At 40.2% G+C, this 19,113-nt stretch overlaps 1 protein-coding gene across 2 annotated transcripts in view; it reads left to right on the top strand.

Moving 5' to 3' along the window:
- Window positions 1-19,113, top strand: part of NSMAF (neutral sphingomyelinase activation associated factor) — a 62,032-nt gene that overhangs the window by 21,639 nt on the left and 21,280 nt on the right. For both annotated transcript variants that reach the window (XM_059166390.1, XM_059166389.1), the window contains exons 2-10: window positions 2,360-2,449; window positions 5,463-5,541; window positions 5,637-5,704; window positions 5,785-5,821; window positions 9,890-9,940; window positions 12,461-12,532; window positions 12,845-12,892; window positions 12,989-13,041; window positions 18,376-18,505. In XM_059166390.1, coding sequence (XP_059022373.1) covers window positions 2,360-2,449; window positions 5,463-5,541; window positions 5,637-5,704; window positions 5,785-5,821; window positions 9,890-9,940; window positions 12,461-12,532; window positions 12,845-12,892; window positions 12,989-13,041; window positions 18,376-18,505 — 628 coding nt within the window. The remainder of the gene's footprint in view (window positions 1-2,359; window positions 2,450-5,462; window positions 5,542-5,636; window positions 5,705-5,784; window positions 5,822-9,889; window positions 9,941-12,460; window positions 12,533-12,844; window positions 12,893-12,988; window positions 13,042-18,375; window positions 18,506-19,113) is intronic.

The raw sequence follows: 19,113 nt of genomic DNA on the forward strand, positions 1-19,113 counted from the left end.
GGTTGTCTATGAAGGCTACCTGTGCTTCATAGAAATAAAATTATGCCATTGTCTTATTAAAGATACTTATTTTCTTTTACCTTCTCTCTAAGAGGAGGAGTGGGAAGATAGGGTTAAATAGCTCCAGCTCAGGTCATTAAGGCATGACCTAAAAATAAGGGTCAAGGTAATTCAAAAGGATCTCTCTGAGTTAAACCTTCATGGAAATTATCCCATGCATCAAAGGATTGTTCTAGCAATCCTAACTCTTGTGATTATATTGAAATTCAGAATAAGTATTAATAGTGAGCATTTTACTTTGAGCTCTGGCATTTTAGCCCGTGACTAATTCTTGTTCATGGACTTAAAGACATAAATAGGCTAATAAAAAGTTACCTAGTAGGATGGTAAAGCTGGTTCCTGCTGTCATTAGTCTTTATGAGTTATTTTTCTTTTGGCTCAGCTTTCTTTGTAATGAGCAATGTCTTCTTATTCCATGAATATAGATTCTTCTTTGTAAGGATATTTATTATAGGCTTTTGACCTCCTGTTCTCTAGAGAGAAGTTCTCGAGAACTTCAAGTTGTGTCCTGCTTGTTTTGGTCTAGTTCTTTCATAATAGAGGCTGGTGATCTTGGGTTCATTCTTATTTAAGTGTGAAATATGTAATTTCTGTGTCACTGTGGGCAGGCCTTTTCTGTTGGGCTTCAGTATGGGATCATGCTATAAAGACCTGACTCTTTCAAATATTCCTATCCATGGGTCTTTACAGCTATTTTGTGTTTTCTAATAATAATCTATCAAACTGTTACTTGGAATGGTTATGTCTTCCTACTTTTTACTCCATAGCCTTGCTCTCCATGGGGCTCCTTTGTACCTAATATCTTTGATTTGGGGACTTTTGGGAAGTCCTGTGATTTAAGTTGGTTTTCTCCTGATAGGCACTTCCCACTGGAGGTGTGTGCCGTTCTGATTTCTGATTGCTGCTGATTCCTCCCATCTCTTTTCCATTTCTCACAAATTTGTTGCTCTCATCTTCCTCTGTGACTCGTCAATTTTCTTTAGTCTGTGGTTTTTTAAAAAGTATTTTCTACTCAAATTTTAGTGGTTCTTCTGGAGGTAACAGAAATAGACACACATGCTCAATCTGCTATGTTTATTGGAGACCCTGTCCCTAACACAGCAGAATTCCAGTCCCACACTCCCCCTGAGAGCTTTTCCTGGAACTCTGGATGCCACTGGTTTCCTGGATGAAAACACTTGTTTCCAGTTATTTGCCATATACTTGTTTCTGTGGCCATACAACTGAATTAATACCTTTTCTTATTACCTTATTTTGGTTGTGTGTGTGTGTGTGTATGTGTGTGTGTGTGTGTGTGTGTTTAAGATTTTATTTGTTTATTTGACAGATGGAGATCACAAGTAGGCAGAGAGACAGGCAGAGAGAGAGAGAAGGAAGCAGGCTTCCTGCTGAGCAGAGATTCCGATGCGGGGCTGATCCCAGGACCCTGGGATCATGACCTGAGCCGAAGGCAGAGGCTTTAACCCACTGAGCCACCCAGGTGCTACTTTATTTTGTTTTTAAAAGTTTAAGACACTTGGGCGCCTCAATCTGTTGAGCATCTGCCTTCAGCTCATGTCATGATCCCAGGGTCCTATGATAGAGCCGCTTATTAGTAGCTAGACTCCCTGCTCAGCAGGGAGTCTGCTTCTCCCTCTCCCTCTGCCTGCTGCTTCCTCTGCTTGTGCTCTCTTTCTGTCAAATAAATAAATAAGATCTTTAAATAGAAAAAGAAAGTTTAAAACACATTAAATTTTAAAAGGAACTATATCTTAATCCTATTCTGTTCAATTTATTTATTTGTTCAATACCAAAGCATTAGACTTGTTATTACAGGGAACTATCTAGAGATCTACCACTCAGAGGCATATGATCTTGTGGAAGTAGCAGGAAAAGTGTAACTAACAATGAGGCAGAACACTAGACCAGGAGGGGTGTACAGCCTGGAAGGGGAGGTAGGGAAGTCTAGTGGCCAGCCAGCAGAAACAAAGGATGAAAACTCCAAAGGAGGGAAAGCCCCAGGGTTGGATCAGACGAGAATAAGTTTTATTTCATAAAATCTGGGGTTTCTCTTAAAGGAATTTTAAAAGTCCATCTATAAGTAATTTTATTTATTGTATCTTTTGCTCAGCTAGGCAAATCTGTCTGTTGCTTTCTTCCACTGAATAGAGGACAGCATCTAATATATAATATACACCTATAGGTATTTGATAATTTAATGAATAATCACTTAGGGAACAGATGCTTTAAATATTCTGCTTTCTTGTGCTTAAAAAAATAAACATGAGGTTTTATTTTGTTCTGCTTTTCCCAAATTTAGATTTTCCTTGCTCCTACTTAACTTGGAGGAATATTACTTTGAACAACACACAGCTAATCATATTCAGAACAAAGGCGGTCAGTATGAAAGGTAAGGAAGATGTTTGAATCTCTGTGAATAGACATTTCCCTTGTCTGATATTTTTAAAATGAAATGTATGGTCATATAGATTTGTCCCCCTTTTGTACTGGGAGAGTAACGAGAAAGGAGGACTTCAAAGTTGTTGCTATAACTTCAGATATTTTCTAAAGCTGAGAAGCAGTGTGTACGAATTCCTCTAATGTGAGTGTCTAACTCAGCTGGACAGGACTGATTCATCCCAGCTCTTTTTTCTTGTATCACTTTTGTACTTAACACTCTCAATTATTTGGGTTATGGTGTTATAAAGTCATAATCATAAAACACCAGAGTCGCATAAAAATCAGTACTTTCAAAATGAATAATTTGATTTGAACTGGACGCAAAGTCAATTTTCTCTATATTGTATTCATTACTGTGTATTGCTATAGAAACACATTTGGTTTCTTTCACCACACTTTTTGAAAGCTGTGTACAATAACGTGTAATGAAGTATTTAGTTTAAAATGCCAACTTGGAATTAACTAAGATCAGAATTGTTCCCACAAAATTGTATCTGCTGATGATTTCCTTTGGGGATGTCCCTTAACTGTAGGTCATAACTTGATCACACTTTGATATTAGATAAACTCTATAATTTTTAGTGTTCCTCAGCTTTTATCTTGAAAGGACCACCACAGCCATGTGATATTTGTTTAAACACAACCTAAAGAGAAAATTACTTAGCTTTTTGTTAGGGAACTTATGGCATGTCTGTTTCCTTAGCAGTCAAATTAGACGATTCTTGTTCCTTGAGATCAGCACCTTGCTTTCTTCTGGAATTTTGCTCATATTCTTCTCCCTAATTCCATACCTCTGTTTTTCCTCCCAGTACTCCTCTGCTGTATACCGTAAAACATTTTGCTTAAAATTAAGTGCATTTGTTTATTATTTTTTTTGCATTTGTTTATTATTAAAACACCAATATAAGCTAGCAACCCAAAACCTGTTTTTATAATTTTTAAGTTATTAATGGAGTTCAGTGGTACGACCCATGGAAGTAAATTCGTGATATCTAGCAACATTGCATGTGCATTTACCTATTGATCTAGCAGGTCTACTTGTAGGGAACTATCTCACTATCTTACCATGGGAAATATAGAAATGGAAATATGTACAAGGTTATTTATCATAACACTACTTGTAATTGTAAAATACTGAAAATAATCCAATAGGGGACTGATTGAATAAACAATGGAATGTCCTTGTAATGGAGTACTATGCAGCTGTAACAAAGGAATGAAACAGGTGTAGTGCTGTGGAATGATCTCCAGTATATATTCTGTGTGAAAAATAAGAGGCAGAGTACTGTGGATTGCATGCTATCTTTCACATAATTATGAAGGGAGAAGAATAATTTTTTGGTTGTATTTTAAAAAATTAAAAACATTTTAAATTATATATTTAAAAAAACATAAACTAAAAGCTAATGAAAGTGATTATCTACAGAGAAGGATCGATGGAGAAATAATATAAAATGGCAACTAGACTTCTCTGACTGTTCCTTATTTTATAATTTTGCCTTTGGAACTGTAGAAATATTTTAAATATATTTTAATATAGACTTAACATTTCAGAAGAAACAGTAAACCTTATAAAATCAAAGAGAAAATGAAACAAGTGAACTTAACTATATGTATGTTGGAAGGTTAACCACAGAGAATTATTGTAATCAGCTTCACAACATAGTAATTTGTGTCTCTGGTGAGATACGGCCTAAGTTGAAAAAGAATTGCAAAAAGAGGTTGTAAATGTTTTAGTTGTAATATTGTTGTTAGTAATTTGGGTATTATTATTTTGAAACTGGCTTATTCACATGTGCACATAGATTTATATAGTTAAATGAAGTAAATGAATAATATGTCTATGAAAAGACAAGACTTTCAGGATGAAAGACCTACAAATCTAATAGTAAAGAAGTTAAATTAAAAACCTAATGTTATATTTGAATTGGAAATGTTTGTATAGGTTCATATACTTTTCTTTTAAAAGAAAGTATTTGCAGGGCGCCTGGGTGGCACAGTGGGTTAAAGCCTCTGCCTTCAGCTCGGGTCATGATCCCACAGACCTGGGATTGAGCCCCACATTAGGCTCTCTGCTCAGCAGGGAGCCTCCTTCCCCCTCTCTCTCTCTTCCTGCCTCTCTGCCTACATGTGATCTCTGTCTGTCAAATAAATAAATAAAATCTTTAAAAAAAATAAAAATAAAAGAAAGTATTTTCTAGCTCTCCCCTCTGGAAAGGCCTAGAAACAACCCGGTAGCCATGAGCACTGAGACTGTGCTGTCCATACCACTTCCCACAAAAAAAGAATGAGGGCTCTTTGAGAAGTTGCTGAATCTAAGTCTGGGGCAGGAAGGGTGCAAGGTGAGCCTGGCCCGTCTTGTCCTACTGGCAAGTAAGGGAGGTGTCAGAAACTACCGCACATTGAATGAAAAGGGCACAAGAGCCCACTGGAAAAATTAGGCAACAAGTGGGAAAAACTGAACACTGAAAAAGAGCAATGCCTGTAGTGGTGGAAATGTGTCAGAATCACTAGAATCCACAAGTACATGAGATGTTTATATCACCTGGCAGGGCTCCTAGGACACCAACTCATTATTCTAAAACTTAATGAATGGGAGATAAAGAATCAAGCTATTTTTTCTGCTTTCTTTGTACAAATTGTACTTCAAATCATAGATAAATACTATACTCCAGATCTCATATATATATATATATATATATATATATATATATATATATACTGTAAAGTTGTTCTTTGTTGATGAATTCTGGATAATAAACAAAAGGAATGATAAAAATTTCAGTTCCTAATAGGATTGGGTTGGCAAACCATCGGCCTGGGGTCAATGTAATTAAAATAATTATATTGTTGTTCTTTCAGTTAATGCTTTAGTTCTCTACTTTCTAGTTAAAATATATTATGATTCTTTTCTGACTTTCATTGTGTTCATTAATAATAATCCTTTGTACTTTGATCCTTAGGAAAATCAGAGGCTCCTTAAAAATATGTTCAAAATCAGTTATTTTTGAACCAGATGTAATATCCCAGCCCATCATTAAGGTAAATGCATTTTAAATTTGAATAGAGACATTCCTACTTTTTGTGTATATTTTATCTTGCTTATTTTTATAATATTTCTCTCAATTTTTATCCAGATTCCTTTGAGAGATTGCATAAAAATAGGAAAACATGGGGAAAATGGATCCAATAGACACTTTGCAAAGTATGTCATTCTCACTAACTGTTTAATTTTACTTCTACCAAAATAAGTTTATACATTAATGACTTTTTTCTGCATTGTAGGGCAAAATCCGGGGAGATTTCACTCATTTTCAGTCAGGTAAGAAACACATAGTAAATATTTTTTTCTAACCTGAGTGAAAGCAGGCACACAGACACAGACACACACACACTTTTTTTTTCTTTAGCACTGACATTATTTGTAGAAATCTCAGATGAAGACTGTTGGCATAGATGTTTACATGTTTTTAAGATTTAACCATTGAGAACTATATTTTTTTAAATATAGTTTATTTAAAACTCTGAGATCCTTAATATTTGGGTTTGGTTTTTTCTTTAAGATTTTATTTATTTGAGAGAGTTAGAGTAGCACAAGCAGAGGGAGCAGCAGACAGAGGTAGAAGCAGGCTCCCCACTGAGCAGGGAGCCCAATGCGGGACTTGGTCCCAGGATCCTGGGATCATGACCTGAGCTGAAGGCAGATACTTAACTGACTGAGCCACCAGGTGCCCCAAGATCCTTAATGTTCATAAAGTTGTGTGATGCCTACAGGTTTATGGCTTTATCCTCAGGAGTCCTGCCAGAGTGTGGGGGTTGAGCTGGAAGCATTGCAGTCTCTCCTGCAACTTCTGAGCCATTCAGAAGGTGGGAGGCCAGCAGCACAGCCCTGAGGGGGATCTCAGGGTGACTGCTGGTGACAACCGAGGCCCCAACTCAGGATGTGCCATCTCGTAAAAGTTAGGAGGCTTGGGGTCCTGACCTTTTCTCATTCCAAATTTATTCGGCATACATATATGTTCCCAGTGTCATGCTTAATACCAGCAACACGGAGAAAAAACACAGTTTTTCTCCTGTCATACATGTAGTTCATCTATTTTAGTTTAGTTTTGTTTTTTTCTTAACTTACAAATAAGATGGGAGTGGAGGGACTCTCTCTCGTGCTTTTTGCCCTGGATTTTTACCTTGTTCATCTCTAAGGTGAGAGGGTTAGAGATCATGTTGCCCCAACTATGTCCAGAGCCCTAGTTCCATAAAGTGTTCCAAGGAACATCCTTCCGCACTCAGGTAAGTGTAGGAGAAGCTGTGGGAAGCAAAGATATGGCTTTCTCTACTTCGGGACCTGACTCAGTGCCTCAGCAAATAGAGAGAGGGTCTGGAGGAAGCACCGTGAGCATCTCAGGGAGGAAGAAGGCTGGGAGCAGAGGTGCTCCCAGTGGTTTTTGGACCACTTACCTCTTCTTTTCATGGAGCACTTTTTAACGTATCTTGAAAAATATTTTTAAAAAGTTGGGAGATACCACATTAGGTAGTTTTCTAGGTCTTCCTTCCACAGGTCAATGAATCTTAAGGAAGAAAGCATTTCACAGCCTATCTTTGACTTCATGTTGTTTTAACCGGCATAGAGGCAAATGCTTGTAGCCATCTGCTACTCTGGGTTGTGGGGGCGGGGGGAGCAGAACACAATTATTAATAATTCAGGCCTGTACCTGTGCTCTTGTTGTTTCTGAAGTATCCTTCTGCTTCATGGTCTCTTGTTAGAAAGTCCATATCTGGAAAGGAAGAAGTACTTTTTCAGTTAGAAGTATGGTTTCCATTATAAAAATTACCCATTTTACTTTATTTACAAACTTACTAGAAGAGGTGTCATGCCAGGCAAACTCAAAACCGGCTTCACAGTTAGGGGTGACCAGTCATTAGTTACTCTTTCTAGAATTATTTCAAGCTTCCTGGATTAAGTATACAATCAAAACAAAACAAACCAAAACAAAACCCCAAAACTCAACTTTTTACCTTAAGTGGTCACAGTGTTTCAGAAATAATGTTATGGTCCTTTAGGCTTTTAGAGGATTTTGCTTCTTTTGCTTCCAAATTTTCTTTCCAAATTTTAGAAAGTTTTAGAAAGTTTTCCAAGTATTAGAGAGTTTTGCTTCCAGATTTGCTTTCCAAATTTTAGAATAAAGAAGGGTGTATGTGTGTAAATAATAGTTTTTGTCATGCATTTTTATATCCAGGAAATATACTTAAGGTTATGAAGCTATGGGAAAAACAAAATACCAAAAGCCCCTCTCCCCAAGGACTTTTCCTTGAGATCGGGGAAGAGACTTTAAGCAGACATCTTCTATAATGAAGACAATGCCGACAGGACAGAAGGCTAGAGGATGAGGAGCTCGTGTGCTGCGGTGGATAGAACCACCAGGGCGGCGGCGCGTGAAGGCACACCGCTGGAGGGCTGAGCGAATGAGCCAGGCAGTGCCCTGAGCTGCAGAGGCCCTGAGAGGGAGCATCCTGGTGGGCGGCAGGTGCGGTGAGGAGGAGGGTGCCGGGGGCAAGGCACAAAGGTCTGAGCGGTGGCAGGGACCATGTCACAGAGAGCCTGCGGGCCAGAGTTAAGAGTCCAAATAAAGGACAAAAGCGAACCCCCCCTGGAAAACTGAGAAGAGGAGGGGTGCCCCCTGCTTTGTATGTATTTGCACAACTCTTGGAGGCCAGGTAGAGAATATGCTAGGGGCAGGGGGCATGAGCAGAAGCATGAGGGCCTTTTGGGGTGCTGAGAACTCAGGGGTTTTGGATCAGGATGGTAGTGATGGCAGGGTGAGAGGTGGTCAGCGTCTGCATGTATTCTGAAGGAAAACCCCACAGATGCACGATACAAGGGAAGTTGCAAGGTACAAGGGAAAGCCATCAGGAATGATTCCCAGCAGGGTGGATAGCCATGCCCTTTATTGCTGTGAAGAAGCCTGGAGAAGAACAGGCTTTGATTAGAATGTGGCCTCTGAGAGGAAAAGCCTGGTCGGCATTTGGGAGCGTTAGTGTGGGGGTCTCCAGGAGGAGACGGAGATGAGAAAGAGAACGGGTTAGCGTGGGTAACACCCTGGGGTTGGTTGAGGACTCCCAGGGGCTGGTGTGCACAGAGGGTCTAAGGGCAGAGGCCCAGCAGCTCTGCCAGGGCATGGTTGGGAAGACAGAGGGTCGCAAGGGAGACAGTAGGAGCAGCGGGTGAGGTTGGGGAGGGCCAGGAGCCAACGGCTGGAAACCATCTGGGAAACTGCTTTAGGAGAACCGTGAGCTCTCTCACATGCTCTGAGAAGCAGAATCGAGGAAGACCTTAGAACAAACTCCTGGGTTTGGTGACATGGAGATCCTCTGCACCTTTTATGACCTTCTCATGACTGGGTTTCCATAACATGGTGCAGCTGAAAACCTGTCTTAAGCCCAAGACACAGTACAACCAGCTCTTGCAAAGGGTTTTGCCACAAAGAGGAACAGAAATGGCAAAAGAAGGATATAAGACCAAGGGAGGGTTTGTATCAGTGGTTTGTTTCAAATGGGAGAAAGTGCAGCGAGCATATTACACAACCAAAGTTTTTGAATAGCTGACATGTAGAGGGAGGTCTGCATTCTGTGGCCTAGTCCAGTGACTAGCTTTGAGGACCCAGGCACACCCTTCACCGAAACAGGAGGGAAGGCAGGGCTAACGGGACCAGCTCCATGTTGATGGCTCTGGGGGTGACACTGCTTGTTGGACATGGTTACTGACCTACAATGTAAACAGCTGGCTGTGTGTATGAGGCACTGTGTGCCCAGATCACCTCTAGAGAAATTTCTTGATGTTAATAAATGTATTTCATACCATAGTAACTCTGTTTCACCCATTTCTTAGAAAATAGGCACTTAGATTAGCTTCTTTCACCCATCTACTTGGTTACTTGGGACAAGTACAGAATTCATAAAACATCTTAAATATTTTATTTATTCAAAAATTGTTGCTACTGGGGTGCCTGGGTGGCTCAGTGGGTTAAGCTGTTGCCTTCGGCTCAGGTCATGATCTCAGGGTCCTGGGATCGAGTCCCACATCGGGCTCTCTGCTCAGCAGGGAGCCTGCTTCCTCCTCTCTCTCTGCCTGCCTCTCTGCCTGCTTGTCATCTCGGTCTGTCAAATAAATAAATAAAATCTTTAAAAAAAATTGTTGCTACCTTGTTGCCTTGATGAATCTCTTTTTAACTTAGTATTTGTTATTCTTACATCAGTCTAAGATTAATACAAGTACTTTTGGAAACTGAGATTATGTGACGATGATTTAAATTCCCTTCATAATACACTAATTTATGGTAACTCATTATTATGAAAATTTTTAGTTATTTTACAAGTATTGATTTTTCTGTCTCAGGTGTATTTCATTAAAGAACACAACATTGTTGCCCCTTATAAAATAGAAAGGGTAAGTAAAGCTTTTCATTTATTCCTAGCAATTTGCGTAGTGATTTTAAGCAATAAGTTTTTGTGACTTTATTAACATCTTTAATCAAATATAATAATTATGTGTGTTTAGAAACTTCTTACCAGCAGTTATAACAAAATTACCCAAGGGAGCCACAGACTTTAGTCCAAGAGACTTCAATTAACTCTTTGACTGAAAAACAAATGTGTCTAATAAGGGAGAAAAAAAGCTTAAATTATTAGATTAGAAATTGAAATCAGAATATGTATCATTTATAAGATTATTTGCTGGATATTACTGAGAATGTATTTTTTTAAATGCTTGAGAAATACTGATAAGTTATAAAATACCCTTATTTGGGAGCTCAGTCATAATTTATAAATTCTCTTAATTGGGAGAAGCTATGAGTAGACTTAAATTCAATGTCTGGTTTTCCAGGACTTATCAAGGAAGCAAAGATGTTACATTTAACCATTTTGTGCTTTATTTAATTCTTTTGCTTCAGCTTAATATATAGTAAAGGGTAACTTTGACCAAGAGAGAGTCTTTATAGGACTGACATCAGGCTAGTGCTCTGCATAGTGCCACCTCTGTGAAGAGGAAGAGCCACCCTCTCTGAGCAAAGAGCCCTGCAGGCTGAATGTCTGTCTCTGCAGTGCTTAGTCCGCGCCCGTGGGACATGTGGACCACACACTGCGGCCTTGGGGCTTTATGCGCAAGAAACACTTGCATGTGCCAGTTAGTCAGAAACCACAAATATGAGATTAACTTACTCTCTGGTGGGGCTGTTGGCATTGGGGAAGGATAGTTCTTAATAGGGGGGGGGCATCCCTTTCACTGCAGCCTGCTCCCAGGCTAAACCAGACACCCCTACTATACCTTCACCCCTGCTGTTGGATAGTACCTCCGTACATTGACACAAGCCTCATGGAGGTCGGGATGCCTCTCTCCCAAGCTGAGAACCATCGCCTGGAGGGCCCTCCCTCCTAAGGCTCTCCTGATACCCACTTGAAGGGCAAAGCTGTTCTTGGCCCACTGAAAAGTTATGTAAAGGGAGAGGAGGGAGGTTGTCTGAAGCAAAGAAAAGCACTTTTTTTCCAGTGTGAATTAGAACACCCGAGGATTTCCAGATTTAAAAAAGAGGGGAATAGTGACACTGATGGTGACCATGAGAGATGACAGAATAGAAAGTGCTTGTTCCTCTCATGGTGGCCCTGATTCAGTCAAGGATACATGGACTGGTCCCTTTTGTGATAAACCTGGAAACCAGTTAAGAGGCTCTGCACCCAGGTTAGCATGAAATGAGCCTCATTGAGGCTGATGGGGATGTTGGTAACATCCTTTCAGTGTGGGCCCTCTCTAGGCAAAATACCACGTGATGGGAGGGAACTCCCAGCTCCCAACTTCTGCTGGGGAGGGAGAGACAAGACTGGACTGTGTACCCAGTGTTCTGACTGTTGTGGTGGCTGCCCAAGAGACTGGCTTCTGTCTTGCCTGTCTTGGAGTAGCGACAGGAGCTGGCATATGCCCTAGATGCATGGGGCCATTGAAAACAAGGGGGAGCTGGACATCTGGCTGCTGCTCCAGGGGACCCATAGTCCAGCAGACAGGGGACAGAGCAGCCCAACAGACTCTCCCTCGGGGCAAGGAGAAGAGGACAGTGTGTGACACATCACATTAATCTTCACAGTATATAACCCCTCCGTCATCCTCCAAGCACCTAAGTATTTGAAGCAGACGTTGACAGAATTGAAGGGAGAAATTGTTAGCAACCCAGTAATAATAGAAGTCCTCAGTGCCCCACTTAGTAACGGGTAGAACATCCAGACAGAAGGTCATTTAGGAAACAGTGGGTTTGACCAACACTGTAGACCAGATGGACCTAAGGGATACAAAGAACACTCAACCTAACAGCAGCAGAGTCCACATTCTTCTCAAAGGCACACAGAACATTCTCTTGGCTATATCACATTAGGTCACAAAATGAATAAAAATAAATTCAAGATTAAAATCATATCAAGTATTCCTTTTGCCCACCATGGATTAAAACTACAAACACATAGAAGGAACATTCACAAGTGTGTGGAAGTTGAACAACACCCTTGAACCACCAGTGGGTCAAAGAAGAAATGAAAAGGGAAATTAAAAAATATCTTGGGACAAACAAAATCGAAACCAGAACATGCCTAAACTTGGAGGATGCAGCTAAAGCAGCACTAAGGGGAAAGTTTGTAGTGATACCTGCCTACATTAAGGAAAATAAATGTCTCAGATTTAAAAACCCAACTGTGCACCTCGAGAGACTAGCACAAGAACCACAAACTAAGCCTGAAGTTAGCAGAAGGGACAAAATAATCCATGTAGCAGGAAGTCTGACAGAATCTACTCTCCCCCTCCAGGGTGAGGTGCGGGCAGATATGCACACAGGTCAGCAGGGGGTTGAAGATATTCTTAAAGGAATATGGTTTGACTTGCTTCTTCCCCGTCCTTTGATTTGATTTAATTTCCCTTTTTTATTAGGGCAAGATGGAGTATGTCTTCGAACTGGATGTTTCAGGGAAAGTGGAAGACGTGGTGGAGACCTTGCTTCAGGTAAGCCAGCACCTCAGTTGGGCATTCATGGGGCAGAGAATTCAAAGCAAACTTGGGCAGAAACTCAAAAAGAAAGAAATCATATTTATACATCTCACTAAAAACAATTTCTTTTATAAATATGAAGCAGATTTACTTGAGTATGTGGAATTTGAAAACTGCATATTAGGAAGAAGTCATAGATAAAGCAGACGTGATCTTAACCATTACTAAGTAACAGAATGATTGCTGTTTTTCATTGCTTCTAAGGAAATACCTTTCTACTGTTTTAGCAAAAAAAAAATAAATTTTTGTTTATTTTTAATATTGTAGCTTCACAGAGCCTCCTGCCTTGACAAACTAGGGGACCAAACTGCCATGGTAAGAGTTTCTAAAGTAAATTGTCTTTACTGTGAATTAAATTGTATTGATATTTTACTCATAAATGCTTACTTTTAAATGGTTTTGTTTTCATAGATAACAGCTATTTTGCAGTCACGTTTGGCTAGGACGTCATTTGACAAAAACAGGTAAGTTGATGATAGTTGATGATTTCATTCCCTGATTCTTTTCCTCTTTCTTTCTTTCTTTCTTTCTTTCCTTTTTTTTTTTTTTTTTTTTTTTTTTAGATTTATTCATGTGAGAAAGTGCATGTGCGTGTGAGTGAGGGGGCAGAGAGAATTTCAGGCAGACTCCTTGCTGATCGTGGAGCCTGATGTAGGTCTGGATCCCAGGACATCCAAAATCAAGAGTTGGGCGCTTAACCAACTGAGCTAGCCAGGTGCCCCTCTCTCCCTGATTCTAAAAGACTTCTTACACCTGTATGCCTGCTTCAGCTTGTCCCAAACTGCCCATGTGACCATCTGCAGCATCCAGACCCACGTGTAGTCAGGAATGGCCCTGGCCTCCGCTTCTCCATCCTGACTTTGGTCAGTCAGCCAGGCTGACAGACCGATGCTCCCTAAGATCCTTCTAGTCTGTCACCATCTTTTGCCACTGTTATTGCCTGAGGTCTGGCCACCATCACCTTCAGTCAGAACATCATAACAGCTGTTCGCTTGTCCACCTGACCCCAGTCTTCCCTTCTCCTGTCCTCTCTTCCCTTCTGCACCGAGTGTACTTTGAAAATGTGGTTTTTCTAAAGAACTTAACTATATCACTTGTCTGTTTAAAACTCCTCAAGATTTTCCATTGCCTTCAGGGTGAAATCTTCACCTTCCATGGCTTAAGATCTAGCCCTTGCACACTACTCTAGTCGCTGGTAGCTTGTCTCGAATTCTGTGTGCCAGCTCTTTGCATCTGTGCAGACCCCAAGCATGCCCATGGTCTCTTCCCTCGGAGCCTTTGGTGTTGTCTGTGCTTACCCAGCTCGGGCTCCTTCCTCTTTTGCACCTGGATGACTCTTACTTACTTACCTGATTTCAGCTTAGCTGTTGGTAGTTCTGCAAAGTCTTTCCTGACCCTTCAGGCTGTGATCAGTATCTTACTAAGTCATCCTGCAGGGACCAGGAGACTACATTCCTACTGGTTTTTTCCATTGATTTTCTTGGTTTTTCTAAATATACAATTTATTTCCTGCAAATAATTTTTTTTTTAATAATTACATTTTATATGAACCCGTTCTCTTATTTCTCTCTTGCTTTATACTAAGTAGCTTTGCATCTCGTCTATAATACCACGTATCAATCATGTAGGTTTGTAACAACTCTTGGCATCTGCAGGTTCTGGGCCTCACCTCTTGTTTGTCTTCACTATCTCGGCCTTATGCTGCACTTCCGTATATGTAGAAACAGCTTGTCGACTTCCATTAAAGAAAGCTCTCAGATTTTGACTGTGACCGCAGTGACCTCTCATTTCTTTAGGCCTTCTTTCATGTCTTCCTTGTGCTTTTTTCCATAAAGGTCTTTCCTCTCTCGTGCTGGATTTAGTACACGTTTCTGATGGTATTGTAAATGATGTCCTAAAAAGCTCATTTTCTGTTTATTGTTGATCTGTAGAATGCAGTGGATGTTTGTGTACTCATATTGTTTTCAGCAACCCTGCTAAACTTTGTGATCAGTTCCATTAACTTTAATATATAACTCTTTAATATGTACAAAATCTTAAGTACAAATTGTTGCAGGCCCTATTCCCTAAATATTTTTGTTTTAGATTCTTATCTTAGAGTTCTGCTAAACCTATAGGTCACTACAGCTTAGGACAACGTAGACTGTATTGGTTGAATTGATTCATTTATGGATTATGATATACTTGGCTTTGGTTAGACGCGTATGTTTTATAAATAAAGTCAGTTTGTAATACTCTGTTTTATTGCTATCTTTGTGAGACTTGTGACCCTCACACTACATTTTAAAGTTTTGAAGAACTTGCCAGTAAAGCCATCTGGCCAATAATGTATTTGTGTTTATATTTGTTCCTTTTTCTGTTTCACCTGCATAGCATTAATTTTCTTTCTATTTTAATACTTACAGGATATATTAGGTAAGTGGATTGCCAGGGGGAAGAAAAGCTTCCATTTAAGGAAGGAAAAGGAGTAAGAGGAATTAGCTTCTTTTGACCTACTTAGAATGCATAATTCTTCTGAGTAGCGATTTTTTCAATCCTGGGCTTCAGCGTGACATTAATTTAGAAAATGGCTCACTCTGGAAGTTGTAATTAAATCCAGTCCCTAAAATGTTAGGCTGAAGAATTTGGAGAAGAAACTTTTGCCGTATAAAATAAGATGTTCCAGTGCTATATACTTCCTCTCAAAGAAAAAAAATAAACTTTTGCCAAAATAAGCTTTCATCATAGTTCTGAGAAAATAACTTTCTTATTGAAGAAATGAAGGGTAACTATATTTATTTTTCCCTACTGTTCATTCTGAAAATTTTCAAATCCCCACAATTTGAAAGAGAAACCTAATGAACACAGATACCCTACGGGTCACCCGGCGTTGGTTTGTTAACATTTTGTCAGATGTGCTTTAGTTCGTGCCTGCTCTGTGAGAAGGTGCGTGTGCCTGTCTATGGGTTATACGCACGTATACATGTAGGTAATGTGTGCATGTATGTGTGTGTTTGGATTGTGTGTAAAATACGCTCCTTCAGAATCACTCGAGTTCCAAGACGCCATGACACTTCACCCATAACTACGTCAACACGCGTCTCTCCGAAGGGCGTTCTCTGGCCTCCTCTACTCTTGTAATACTCGGGTACCGATGATTCTCTCACACCGTGTGATTTCTAGTTTCAGAGTCAAGTTTCTCCTTTTTGTACCCCAAAACATCCCCTTTAAATTACTTTATTTGGGGCGAATTTTAGATGTAGACAGAAGGTGTAAGGAGAGCCCACAGAGGAAAGCCCTCATCTGCTTTCCCGAACCACTGTTAACATGTTCACTCTGTCGACGTGGCCGCATTTGGTTGAACGGATTCCTAGACTGGTGATTTTTTGGATGTTATTTAATTTGATTTTTCCAGTTATTTGTGACTGACATATAGAAATACAGTGTTTGTTGTTGTTGTTGTTTTTAAACATTCACCTTGTATTCTGTGACATTTCCAGGTTTACTCATTGGTCCTGGTGGGTGTTTTATAGATTGCATAGAGTTTTCTATATACCTGCTTGTTTAATCGGTGGATAATGACCTTTCCACAGAAATCCTTATGGCTTTTACTTCTGTCTTGCTTCATTGTACTGTTTAATTAATAGATGTGATGGGAGCACATCCTTGCTCTGTTCTTAATCTTACATGAGAAGGGTTTATTTCATAACCAAAGAATGAGGCTGCCGAGGTTTTTCATGAATGCCCTTTATCAGAATGAAGAAACTTTTATCCTGGTTTGCTGAGAGTATTTTCAATAATAGTTTTAAAGTTTTGTTAAATATTTTTTTCTGCACTTACTGAAATGACCATATTTTTTCCACTTTATTCTGTTAATGTTGTGAATTATATTGATTGATTTTTTTCAGTGTTAACCAACCTTGTTCATGGGCTAAATCCAACTTGATCATGATATATGATCTTTTTTTTTTTTTTTTTTTTTTTTTTTTTATTTATTTGACAGAGAGAGATCACAAGTAGGCAGAGAGGCAGACAGAGAGAGAGAGAGGGAAGCAGGCTCCCCGCTGAGCAGAGAGCCCGATGCGGGCCTCGATCCCAGGACCCCGAGATCATGACCTGAGCCGAAGGCAGCGGCCCAACCCACTGAGCCACCCAGGCGCCCCAGATATATGATCTTTTTACATGATTTGATATTACTGGATTTGCTTAGCTAGTGTTTTGTAAAGGGTTTTTGCATCTGTGCTCAAGAGGTATATTGCTGTGTAAACCTTTAATGTATTTGTCAGGATTTGCTATCAGGATTAGGTCAGCCTCATCAAATCAGTGTAGCGATGTTCTTTCTTCCTGTTTTCTGAGAGTGTGTTGGATTGTATCTCTTCCTAAAAATTTTAACATAATTTATTGGTGAAGTATACAGCCAGAGTGTTCTTACTTATTTATTTACTAGGCATGAGACTGTGTAGGTTGTTTGTGTCTTCTTGTGCCTGTTTGGTAAGTTGTGGTTTTCAAAAAAATGTTTCCTCTTCTTACCAGGTTTATTGGTATGAAGCTGTTAAGGTCCTTTTGATGTAAGTAGGATCTGTAGTGCTGGTCCTCTTTATACCAAGGCTTTGCCTTTACTCTTTCTTTATCAGTTTTGCCAGGTGGTTGCCAATTTTATTAACCTTTCAAAGACCCCACTTTTGACTTTACTGAATTTTATCTACTTCTCCATCTCTGCTGCCTGCAGTTCTTTTGGGAAGCGATGGAGATTTTCTTCCAGAGGGGCTCAGGATCTAAGCGCTTGAAGGACCTTGGAGACACCTTCGTGCCTTGCAGCTGAGCCACAAACCTTCTGATCCCTGGATCATTCCCCCCTGCTCTCCACCTAGTGGCAGCATTTTTGTGCCTCTGCTCTCCCGGCCTGACTGCATTCTGCTTCCCTCTAAACCTCTCTCCATCCGCAGCCCTTCCCCTTCTGTCTGCCACAGGCGGCGCCTCTTGCCATCACCCAGCCGCTGCTCTCTTCATTCCGGTTTCTTTGCATCTTAAGCTTCCTGACAGCTTTTGAAAAGGCTTGTGAAGCTCTTCTAGCCAGTGTGTGTGTCTAGCCGGCTTGGAGGTCCCCTTCACTCCCTAAGGAGGTAGAAGTCTGTCCTGTGGGATGTCATGCCATTGTTACTGCTAACAATGTGGTGATTTATTCTTTACCCGGTTGATGACTTGGTTGTTTCCCCCCGCCCCTTTTTTTTTACTAATTAGTAAAGGAAAAAGACAATGGATTTTTTTGACTAGTTAAATAATTTAGGAGGGGTAGTGGAAAAATCACATTTGACTGGTTTTACCACAGTAAAGCCATAAAAGAACATACCTTGGAACTGACGTTCAAGTAATTGTAATTATGGACTCGAGGCCTTACCAATGCTGTGCGAAGTAAATGGCACCTGTGACTCAAAAACTAGGACTGAGAGACCCAACAATAGAGAAATATGTTAATATAAGAATAGTTTCAAGGTCAGTTTATTTGGGGAGGAAGAATAGTGGAAGGTTGTTTGGTATTACTTATTTGTGTCTTCTCGTCTGTGATAAACTCATCTGTTGTTGTTTGAGTTTACTCAGCCACTTAAAAGAATGTCAGGTTTTTTGTTTTGTTGTTTTTGTTTTAAGAATGTCAGTTTTATTTAAGCAACCAGTTTATAACACCCATTTTTCTTGTATTAAGTGTAGTGTTCAGACAGATCCCGTGCATAGTCACACTGTAGCTCCCTTCGAGAAAGTGAAACCTAGGAAGTAGATTGATTTATGATTCTTCTTACTTTTGCTGAAAACTGTATGGTCAGATTTCAGAGTGTTTCTGAAAAGCTGCACATGGAATGTAAAGCCGAAATGGTGACACCGCTGGTGACGAATCCCGGACACGTGTGCATCACCGACACAAACTTGTATTTTCAGCCTCTCAATGGATACCCGGTAAGGAGGGCCACAGGGTTAGATAGGGAGCTGCTCCAGCACCAGAGTAATCCTTTTTCCCAGGAACTTGACCTCACAGTTACAGTGTTCTCATAGTTTGGCGAGGATCGAAACCCCACCCCTTCTCCTCCAGCAGCTGTGTGTTCAGCAGGCTTCCCTACGTTATCCTACTGCCCCCTTATCCAGATTCGAGCTCTTCTGATCTCTTTCCAGTAATTCTGGGGTCACTTGCTCTCACTGTAAAAAGAAACCGTGCCCCCGCCCCCAATTTTAGTAAAGAGTTGTTTGAGGTTTATACCTTTCTCCTTTGGAAGCCATTCTGGAAGAAACCAATGAAATGTACTAAAATTAAAGAGAAATGGGTATTTTCTGTATATCTGAGTTTGCATCCATATATGTGTTATTTCTTGTTTTTCTTTATTGAGGAGCAAAATCAGTAGATCCAAGTCTGTCACAAGCAGTATGACAGTGTCCCCTGCCAGCCAGCACCAACACACCTCTGGAAGAGGTGTGGTGCTTCTACTGTGATGGTGGAAACAGTCTTCTCTTCCACAGAGACTTTAGATTTACTCGCCCAGATAGTTTAAGATAAACTCGGATTGCCACAC

Source organism: Mustela lutreola, chromosome 3 (genome assembly GCF_030435805.1).
Source record: "Mustela lutreola isolate mMusLut2 chromosome 3, mMusLut2.pri, whole genome shotgun sequence".
NCBI classification, from domain to species: Eukaryota; Metazoa; Chordata; class Mammalia; order Carnivora; family Mustelidae; genus Mustela; species Mustela lutreola.